Genomic DNA, 10,853 nt, shown 5'->3' with positions numbered 1-10,853 from the left:
GGGGCGCGAGGGAGGAGGAGGAGGAGAAATAGTACTAGACATTCCTGATGTAGTTTAAACACAAATCTGAGAGGATTTCCAGTGGCAGGGCATAAGGAAAGGAAAGAAACCAAGGATGGCTCCCACATCTTTGACCGGAAAAGCTGGAAAATGGAGTTAACATTTACAGAAAGACACAGCAGCTTCTAGTTGAAGTCCAGAGTCTGGTTTGGGTGAGAGGAGTTTAATATGCACATCAGATGGCTAAGCGGGCAATTAAAGGCATGAGTCTAAAGCTCCAGAAAAGAGAGGAGGATGAAGATGCATACTTGGGAGGCGTCAATATTTGGTGGAATTTAAATAACTTGGGCTGGATAAGATTGCTGTGGAAAGCAATACATAGGCCAGAAGGAAGTGGCTTAAGGAGTCCTGGGGTAGGACAATGTCATGCGTACGGAGAATAATTTAACTTGCCTTTGCTTTTACATGATTAGATAGGCAGGTAGATACAAGTCTTGAGTATGAAAATAATTTGATATAAGGAGATTTTTCTGTTGATAAACTTCCCTAAATTTTAATAGATGCCCTTTCAGCTTCTGACAAACTAATGTGTATTTTTTTTCCTGCAGGGTTTTTTTTGTTTTGTTTTGTTTTTTATGGCTCTCACTCTGTATTTGAGACTGACCTGGAACTCACTATGTAGCCCAGGCTGGTCTCGAACTCACAGTGATCCTCCTGCCTCAGCCTCCCGAGTGCTGGGATGACAGGCGTGAACCACTATGCCTGGCTGGTCTTTCTATATGAAGATTTATTTTATGGATTTTCTAGCATTCAATCCTATCTGTATTTATGGGTAATATCCATTTAGCATTGGTATTTTTTAAATTTAGGGGACACTTTTATTGCTCATCATCTATTTGGAATTTTTCTATTAATATTTATGAAAGATTTCTTTGTAGTTTTCCCTTTTTTCTGTTATCATGGTAGCTTTTTATGTTATGTGACCCTGGCTTTGCACAAATAACTGCAAACCTGTTTCCTTCTTCAATTTGTGTTGAATCGAAATTGTTTGCTGATAGCTTTAAGTAATTTAAGAGGACTTTTTCACTTTGTATCATAGTTAAGGATCTACTTAATGTGTGCATCAGTTCCTGAGAGTATTTTGTAATCTACATGTTCCGGGAAAATCGTGAATGTACTTGTAGTCCAACTTTTTAAACTATAAGCAAGGAACTTAGAGAAATATTCTTTAAATAATTGGTTTCTTCAGAGCTATTGATGCCTCATCACCTTTACCCTTTGGTCCCTTCCCTCATACCCTGTGTGATTTTCCTCAATCTGAAATTCGTATCACTATTTTGTTGTTGCTGTTGTTGGTCTGTGTGCCAAGTATTGCTTTTTACATCTCTAGCTCAACTCGATCCCCCCCAAGGCATTAATTTCTCATTAATTATTACCTCTAGATCTTCTAGTTTCACTTTTATGCCCTTGTCATGTCCCGGCTCATATTTTATAAGAAAGTTTTAAGTGGGAAGCTGTGAGCCTACTTTTTGTCTTATACAGTTAATTCAAACACCCTTCTCAATTATTGTTATTATTATGCTGTTATCTTTCTGCTTTATTATTTGTTAAACATCGGGCTGGGAGAGAGAGCTGGAGCCTGGGGTATTTCAATTTTGTGGCCCTCCGTGGCTCAACCCTGAACATCGGACCTTGTCCAGCAGGAAGCACCCTTGGACTGCATTCGCTTCCTGTCTGGTACTGAGCAGGATTCTGACTCTGGGAATTCTTGTTCCATGCGTCAGCGCATCTCTTTCCAAGGAGTTATAAAGGCACGCATAGAAAGTGTGTGTAGTAGGCCTGGGGCAAGAAAAACAAGGGCAAGTATCCTGGTAGGAACACCTGAGCCCTGGCCTTCGTGCCGGGATCCCACAGTGCCCGGTGGGGAGATGGGCACAGCATGTGTGGTGACTCCTGCGGGCCCAAAGGGAGCCAGCTGCCTGTCGCTGCATGGGAACACCAGCCACTCAAGTATTTCAAGAGAAGCCGTGTGTTCTGATTATTGGAGATCTCCAAATTTTAAATGTTATCAGTGAATTTAAAGTATTTTGAGCTGGGGAGTTAGCTCAATGGTTCCGGCACCTGCCTCGCAAATGCAAGAATCTGAGTTCGATCCCCGGTACAAAAAAAATTTTTTTTTGAAAACTCTTATGCAAACTAAATATAACTCTGAACTAGAATTATTTTGGCAAGTGGCACTGGATTCACTGTACGATGAAGCATGGGCTTCCGGTTATCCTGGATCAGTGAAATATTCACGTTTCCCTTAAGATCGAGAAGATAACGGTGTGCACCGTCGCCTCTTCTAGTCCGCGTTGTAGTGACAATAGGAAGAGCGAAAGGCATGTGACGGGAGAGCAAGAAGCAAAGTACCACTGTTTACAGTCACAGCATAGCGTTCAAAGAAAACCCACAACATCCCATGACGAGACTATCGGCCTTCATATGTGAGTTTGGTGGGGGGGCTAAACGACCTCGACGCCTGCGACTTCTGTCACGTGCCTTTGATTTCCAGCATGGCCTCTTGGCTGAGGGCTTCCATCTCCACCACATCACCCATCTGTCCTCCCAGGCTTCTCCTGTTAGAGCTCTTCACACACGAGTCACAGGTTTTAAAAATTCCTTGTGAGGTGATTTCAACAGCAGTGTCATATCTGAGTCTGGGACAGACCCTTGGTTGTCTCTTTAGACTGCAGTGGCTTTAAAAAACAAAAAAAGACTTTATTTTTAGAGCACTCAGGATCTAGTGGCCTCCCGTACCCCTTGGCTTGTGACCCCTTCCTGCGTCACTGTGACCTCTGCTTCCTCCCACACTGTCTTCGCTTCTTCTACAGTCAGTCTCCCTCTGCCTGTGTTTTAAAGGCTCCCGTGATTCCATTTAAAGACATCCAGGATAATCCAAGGTAATCCCTTAATCTCAAGATCTTGAACTTAATCACATCAGCAAAGTCTCTTTTGCTATCTGAGTTCATTCTCGCAGGTTCTAGGGGTTGGCATCTCTATCTCTTTGGGGGCTTTTTCCAGCCCACTATGTCTTGTGATTAAGCTCCAGTCTTCAGAGGGTTGTAGCCTTGACAAATTAGTCTCAGCTTCCCTCATCCCGTTTTAGATGAGACAGGAAGGTACCAGTGTGCTGGGCCTGGAAGAATGGGTCCTGCAGGTGGGAGAAGGTTCCGAATGCCCTCCCCTCTGCAGTGGCCTCTGTTGTGGAGAGGGCTCTGTGTGCATTTAGAAAAGGTTACTCACCAATAAAAAAATAAATTTTCAAAAGCCTGGAATGATAGTGCACACCGGTAATCCCAGCACTCAGGAGGCTGAGGCAAGAGGATCCCCACAAGTTCCAGGCCAACCTGGGCTAATAGTGAGTTCAAGGCCAGCCTGAGCTACATAACAAGAGCCTGTCTCAAAAAAAAAATAGAAAAGTTTGCTCTTCCCTCTCTCTGCGTTCTTCTCTGTGCAAGTCTGGTCGGGCTACTGGAGATAAAACCCATGAAAGGGTGAGGATCCCTCAGAGCCGACGCTGCAAGAGTCCCTCCCCCCGAACTAGTCCATGCACAGCCTCAGCACCTCGTCAAAATTATTACACAGTGTCCCTGCTGGTGTGTATGGCTCCAAAAGCTTCTGCCTGAGGCAAATATATCTCAGTCACAGCGTCATATTTGCCATGCTCCTCAGATTTGAGGTTTGAGGGTAACGGTTTGCTCTGTGAGCTTAGTCCCGCACCCCTTGTGCTGGGGATCGAACTCAAGCCCTTATGCTTGCAAGGCAGGCGGCAAAACCACTGAGCTAAATCCCTGGCCTGACCTTAGTTCCCTTGATGTGCCAGAGAAGTTGTTCAGCTTTCACTTGTAAGGATGAGAATGACAATCTACAAGCTGTTTGAATGTCAGAGCTGAAACGTGAAGCCTCCTGCTTGATGATCTTTATTTTCTCTTCTTCTCCTCCCCCTCCCCCTCCCCCTGTCCTTCCTCTTCCTACTCCTCCTCCTCCTTTCTTCGCTTTTGTTGGAGGCCCAGTCTTCCACTTTTATTCTTTGGGAATGTCTTCTCTGAAGTCAATGCGGATCTCACTTGGACCAGCAGAGGGAGCCCTTGGACTCCGTTTTCCTCCCTTCTCTCAAGGTGTGCTTGACCTCTGCTGGTAAATTAGAGGAAGACACTTTGGGAGGAACTTCCATAAGGTCAGGGACCCCGTATCAAATCCAAACGTGGATGAGGCAGCTGTGCTTAAAAAGGCAAGATATGTTTGTGCAGGAAAATAAAACTGGGAGAGTATTCTGACACATGGTGCCTGGGGTGCAGAGTACAGCAAAGTGGAGTGATGGACTGTTGCTCAGCCTCCACTGGCTTCTACTCTTGGGATGCTGGGTCTTCCAACTTTTCAAGAGAAATATGCACTCCTATGTTAGTGTGAGATGTCTCCCAATATTGCGATGCTGTAAATTAATTTAAAAATGTCCTAACTGTTCCAAGAAAACAAAATGCAAATAGGAGCTGGACTCAGCCTGCTCATTGGAAGCCAAGTCAAATGGGGTGAGCAACTGACTGTAAGTGCCTAGATTTTCCTTCAGCCACAGCTACTGCTGGTCCAGGGTGGGTACTGTTGTGGCTGGGATCTTGAATATTCCCCAAAGACTCTTGCGTTGAAGACTCAGTCCCCAGATGGGGGCGCTCTTGGGAGGGGGTAGAAGTAGAAACTTTAGGACTTAGGTCACTGGGGGAGGGCCTGAAAGGGTAACTCTTGCCCCCAGGTCCCAGTGTCCTTTGTCTCTCTTCTCCTTCCCCTCCCTCTCCTCATTTTTCTTCTTTTTCTTGGCCACCATGATGCCATCCTGCTTCACCACAGGCCTCACGGCAATGGAGCCCACTGAGCATGAGCTGAAACCTCTAAAACCGTGGGCCAAAAGTTGGTTCTTCTCAGATACTTTGTCACAGCGATGGAAAATGACTAGCACAAGTGCCATCCTTCCTGGGGTTCCTGCTCATGTGATTTGGAGCCCTTCCTCAGCTCTGCCCCAGGCTCCAGCCTCACACCTTGCGTAGCGGGTTCTCAGACACGGCTTCTGCCTTTGTGCTCGGCTCCTTCTCTCCCGCTCCAGTTCCCTTCAGGTTGTGGTGTACAAGAATGACATCCCCGCGGAGTTTTGCATCACACACAGCACAAACCAAAGATGCTCAAATCCTGCAGCCCTCAGGATTTTAAAATCTAGAGAAAATAAATGGAAACCCCATCCACAGAAACGTAGTGAATTCAAAACTGCCAGCCCTGCGCTCCAGCGGGGCGGCTTCCCGTGTGGGATGGGATTCTCCTGCCCTATGCACTGTGAGGCTCTTCCTCCCCAACGTGGGAACAAATATTTGTTTCGCATTCCCCAGCACGATTAACCCATGATATTGTGTCAAAAATACTAAAAATTTGGAGGAAGCAATGAGGAGTGACCTCACTAAGCCAGAAGCAATATAAATTAGATATTCAGCCCACCACCCATCTCCACCCTACGGAGCCTCACATGGCCAGGGATCCCAGGGAAGAAGAGAAAACCAGCTCCCATCCCCGCCACCCCTGCTGACCTAGACCACTGGCCACCACAGCCCTTTCTTTCTTAGGGTTCATGTTGTTCATATTAGGATGCATATATTATCTTTCTTAGGGTTCATGAATAACGATTTACTTTGATTGGTCAGTGTTGGCTCAGAGACTCCCCGAGAGCAAGACATGGGCCAACGGTGATGGAAGGGTAGTCCAGTGCCCCCGAGGAAAATCACAATGGGGCCGCCAGAGGAAGAACCGAGATCTGGGGAGTCAAACAACAGCCGAGCAAGTAACCAATACGGTAACAGCACAGGACGACAGAGCTGCGAGAGACCCCCGGGATGTCATTCAAGCTTGGGAAACTCAGACGTGGAGGGGAGGAAGTAAGGACGATGGCCAGGAAGGTCAAACTTGGAAGGGGAAGCCAGGGCAGCCGCTGCAGGTCTGGTCCTGGAAGCCGAGGTTGGGCTGGCAATTTCCACATGGACTCAGATATCCTCAGAAGGAGCGGAAGAGCCGGGCTGGGTGGACTCTGCTCACTAAGTCCATGATCCTGTAGGACCCCGAGGTCGGCCCCTCCAGCTGGGCTGTTCCTTCTCTGGGGACATGATAGGGGGTCTTCCTTTTCTCTGTCAAGGTTCTTATGTCTCTGAGCTATGGCTTCTGAATGCAACTTCCTTCCCTCTTACTCATCTCTTCTGTGTCCCGCTCACTCGAGTCAGAGAACGGGATCTTTCCCAGGGCAGGGTGTTGACCCTCCACCCTACAGATGCCCCGTCTTCCCTGCTACTGGCTGGGGCGATAGCCAGAGGGTAGGGAGGGCAGGGAGGGTGGGTCGTGCCTGCTGCCAATCTACCTACCTCAGTCTCCCAAGCGCCCGGACTACATTTGTGTGCTTTCCCACGGCATCTTTGACTTTGGGGCCTTCTCTGAATTTCCACCCTTTTGTAGAATTTAGACTGAAAAATCTTCTGTCTCTTTGTTAGCCTTCCCAGCGTTTTGAGACTTAATCTCATCCAAACATTGTGGCATAAAGACTCAGAATACGTTTGACCAAATGGGCAGCCCTATTTGGCCCAAATAGACATCTAAATTGCTGAGGTTACACCCTGTGTTTCTGTGGGAGGTGAATCTGATACCGGGTCCAAAAGCCTCTGGAGATATTTCATGCCCCCTTTCCATTTAAACTCAAGCCCTGTGGGATATTTCTCAAGCTCCTGACTTCAGATACCATCAGTATGGTATTGAAAGGAAATTTTGCTCCTGTAGCTCAAGCTGGACTTACTAATAGAAACTCCCTACTTGAAATTTTTCTTTGTTCCACATAGCCCGGCCTGCCCGACCTCACTTGTCTGGACATGCCCAAACCAACTTCCCCATCTTAGGAATGTGTCTCCGGAAGAGTTTTGTCATTTCACCAGAATGCTAATGAGACAGCCCTCACCTTAAATCACCCAGCAAACAAGTTATCGGTATCGTGTGTGAGCCAGTACGTGGCTGAGCCCAGTTGCTAACGCACATTGTTTCTGTAACCAATGAATGTGTACCGAAGTTGACTCACTTGAAACTCCCCCTCCTAGGATGTATATCTTCTTTGTTCAAGCCTTGAGCAGGGCCAGTCTCCCGCGCGTGAACCAGACTGAGCCCCTGGCGTTAATTAAAGCTTTGTCTCTGAGGCCCCTGATAAGTGCATCCCATCCCCTTGGACTGGCGACAATGAGCTAATTCAACTAAACGGAGACTTTTGCCGTTTCATCATGGAGGTGACCCTAGGCTCGTGTGTCCAGCCAGAAGTTCTCTTCAAGTCCGGACCCACATACCTCTCTTTCTCTCCTTTTATATCTGACCCAACCTGCTCCAGGCTGAACTTCAATTCTCTTAAAAGTTCTCTTAAAAGTTGCAACTTTCAGTTTGTAACTGCGCAGGCCCCAAACTTCAGCCTCATCCTAACTTTTTCTTTCTCATCCTCGTATCTGATCTGTCAAGGAACACTGAAAATCCCTTCTCTTCCCAGCACCTCGCCACCTACATCGAGACCCCAGGACCCCCACCTCCCACCACCGGCAGGGTCCAAACTGCACAGCGAGCAGAGGGCTCTCGTGAAAGCAAATTATTTCCCATCCTTGATTTGTTCAAGAACTGTTTTGACAACTCACTCGGTGTGATGGTTGATGTCAGGTGTCAACCGGACGGGGTCATGGGTTGAACATTTGGTCAAACAGAGCTCTGGGTGTGGCCAGGAGGGCGTTGTGGAATGAGATCAATATTTGGATCAGCGAACTTTGCGTCCAGCCTCCCCGGTGTGAGTAGACCTCCGCCAACAGACGAAGAGCTCAACAGGCAGCAGGGCTGGCCTTCCTGTGAGTAAGCGGAACTCCTCCCTCGGAAGGTCTTCGTTCTGAGCAGCAGTGTCTCCCTGCCTGTGGACTTGAACATAGCTTCTTCCTGCCCCCTTGTGGTCTGAGGCTACACCAGTGACTGCTGGGTCCCAGCTTGCTGTCTGCAGATTTTGGGGCTCGTCAGCCTCCGTAGCAGTGTGAGTCACATCTTTATACAGTAATTCTCCCCTTGACTGAAAGAGACACAGGCCAAGACCCCCATGGGTGCCTGAAACCACAGAGTACTGAAGTTCACTCATATCTGTGCTGAGAACTTTCACCTTTTCACTTAAAGGAAGCGTTTTATGGCTTCTCTTTGGCAAATCCACACAGTCAACATGAATACTGGGTGCTTTGGGCCCACTGTTAACTAAGATGAAGGTTATATCTGTAAGAAAATGGGTGCAACTTGACACCCTACTGTTAAGTGAAGTGAAGTAGACACACAAGCTTAAATATCTCATGCTTTCTCTTATATGGGAAACCCGAAGTGTAAAATAAAGATAACAGCAGAGCAAAATAAAAGATAACAGAAACCAAGAAGATAGATGGAGGGAGAGGTAGGGAAGGGGGTGAAAAAGGATAAGTTGTGGGCAGGGGATTTAGCTGGGTGGTTCTGCTGCCTGCCTCACAAGCCACAAGGTCCCGAGTTCGATCCCCGGTACCAAAAAAAATAATAAATAAGCTGTGTTATGCCCATGTAGCAGCTCTCCAGGATGAAGGCAGTCATTACACACTGCAAACATGGACAAATTAAAAAACACAAGCCCTGCAGTAGGGTAAAAGCTGACCTAGTCGCTGAGATGCTAAGTGACTAATGGATACGTATCATACATAGTGTGGGTACCCTGGACAGAGGATGACTCACATCCTGGGTGGGGCAGAGGGGGCCACACCAGATTTCATCACACTCCTCAGGATGGGGTGAAACTGAAACTTACAGGGGTCTGACATCTAGAACTTTCCGTTCATCTTCTTGGGTGATCGCCATATTTAATGTCCATCTCCCCACCAGAGCTCACTGTCCTGTCACGAGCTTGCCTGTGCAGCATCTGTAGCTGCTACAACAGTTGGGACCCAAGGGACATTAGTTGGAGAGCAGATCCTCGGTGCCAGGCACCCTCCTAAGTGTGTTACACAGCTGAACTCTTTTAACTCCGTGCCGCATCTGTAGAATTGTCTCTGCTTTCGGAGGATCCAGCTGCGCCTCAGAGTTCCAGTAATATTTATTTGTGAGGTTGCTTAGCTTGAGATGAAGGGTCTGGGTTCTCACTCTGTGTTCTCAGCACCTCCAGGGCTTGGGCCCGGTCTGGACATCAACATCACCGCTCTAGTCCGCCTAGGACAAGGGAATTGGAGACCCAAGGGCTTGCTGCTGAGGACCACATCTCTCATGAATGCTGGGGCCAAGGTCACATTCCCTGAGGCCTTTGTGGGAAGATGCTGCCTGCCCTCCTGATGGGGGGAGACCCCTGCCTGGCCTCAGCTGGGGCTCCCTTCAGGGAGTGGTGAACTTCCTCTCTGTTCCCCTTGATCTTCCCTGAGCATCCAGATCTCCAGTGTCCAGGGAACAGGACAGCAGGTGTTTTCTTCCCCGTGTGGACAACACGCGTGAGGACAGGTTTCTCACCTTGCACTCCCACCTCCTAAGTCTGGACACATCTCACCCCGCCCTGCACCCCACAGCTGAGCCTCATTTCTCTGTTCTTTTTTCTGGTACTGGGGATCGAACTCAGGCCCTTGCGCTTGAGAGGCAGGTGGTGGAAGCACTGAGCCAAATCCCTGGCCCACGCGTCTCTGTTCTTTCTACTCCGCCTCCACTGCTCACCCGGTCCCGGCTTCTCCCCTCACATCACGCAGCACCAAGTTCCCCTTCGATGGCGGCCACAGCTCTCCCGCACCCATTGCATCCTGCGGCTTCCTCACCCCACCCCACAGCCGGGCATTGCTTAACTGACAGGAAATGCCTGGCCCCGGCCTGGCCGTGCAGGATGCTGGCCCTGCTGCTGCTGCCTCTGCTGTGGACCAGTGAGTGGAGTGGGGGTCGGGCTGGGGGTCAGGGCGCAGCTGAGCGTCTGTGTCCCCACAGGGTCCCTGCAGGAGGATCCAGGCTTCCAGCTGCGGGTGCAGGGCACGGTGACAGTGCAGGAGGGCCTGTGCGTGCTGGTGCCCTGCTCCTTCTCCTACCCCTCGCGGGTTTGGTCTTCCTCGGGGCAGCTCTTCATCTCCTGGTTCCGAGCCAGGAGCTACATGAACTGTGATGAACCCGTGGCCACAAACGACCCAGACCACAAAGTGAAGCCAGAGACCAAGGCTCGATTCCAGCTTGTGGGGAAAGTCAAGAGCAGAGACTGCTCCGTGAGCATTAGAGACGCCAGGATGGAGGACGAGGGAACTTACGCCTTCACAATAGACACGAGAAAGATAAAATATACGTATGCAGATCAGAGGCTGAATGTGCAGGTGACAGGTAGGCAGAGCCCCCAGGAGGGGCCTCAAGTCCCAGACACCCCATACCCTGGGCACTTTCTCTGCTCGGTCTTGGGTCTGGGGAGGTCACAGGACTACAGGACATGAACTCACTCAGTCCCTGAGGCACAGTGACTGTCGGGGTCACAGTGCGGGCCCCACCCTGGGCCCAGGCAGCTCCCTGTGCCCTCCCCAGGCCTGACAGAGAAACCCGCCATCCACGTTCCCGAGCCTCTGGAGTCTGGTCGCCCCTCACGCCTCCGCTGCAGCCTGCCAGGGTCCTGCCAAGGGGGGCGCCCCCTCACCTTCTCCTGGTCGGGTGACGCCCTGAACTCCATGGACCCCGGGACCCTGAAGTCCTCAGAGCTCATTCTCACCCCACGGCCCCAGGACCACGACACCAGCCTCACCTGCCAGGTGCAGCTCGCAGGAGCT

At 49.6% G+C, this 10,853-nt stretch overlaps 1 protein-coding gene across 6 annotated transcripts in view; it reads left to right on the top strand.

Moving 5' to 3' along the window:
• LOC104857227 (sialic acid-binding Ig-like lectin 14) overlaps nucleotides 1–10,853 on the top strand; it is a 22,991-nt gene that overhangs the window by 6,231 nt on the left and 5,907 nt on the right. For 4 of the 6 annotated variants that reach the window (XR_002025117.2, XM_019206496.1, XM_010617009.1 and 1 more), the window contains exons 2-4: nucleotides 2,311–2,486; nucleotides 5,724–5,954; nucleotides 10,039–10,419. Coding sequence is in view for 5 of the 6 variants with exons in the window: in XM_019206496.1 (XP_019062041.1) it covers nucleotides 2,462–2,486; nucleotides 5,724–5,954; nucleotides 10,039–10,419 (637 nt within the window). In the remaining variant the exon portion in view is untranslated. Of the gene's footprint in view, nucleotides 1–2,310; nucleotides 2,487–5,723; nucleotides 5,955–10,038; nucleotides 10,420–10,614; nucleotides 10,697–10,853 lie in introns of all 6 variants that reach the window. The other 2 variants (XM_033765916.1, XM_019206497.1) reach the window with 2 other exon arrangements.

Source organism: Fukomys damarensis, unplaced genomic scaffold (assembly GCF_012274545.1).
Source record: "Fukomys damarensis isolate Sample0158 unplaced genomic scaffold, DMR_v1.0_HiC HiC_scaffold_19, whole genome shotgun sequence".
Taxonomy (NCBI): domain Eukaryota; kingdom Metazoa; phylum Chordata; class Mammalia; order Rodentia; family Bathyergidae; genus Fukomys; species Fukomys damarensis.
The sequence above is the reverse complement of the archived record's forward strand: the minus strand, read 5'-3'. Positions and strand labels throughout refer to the sequence as shown.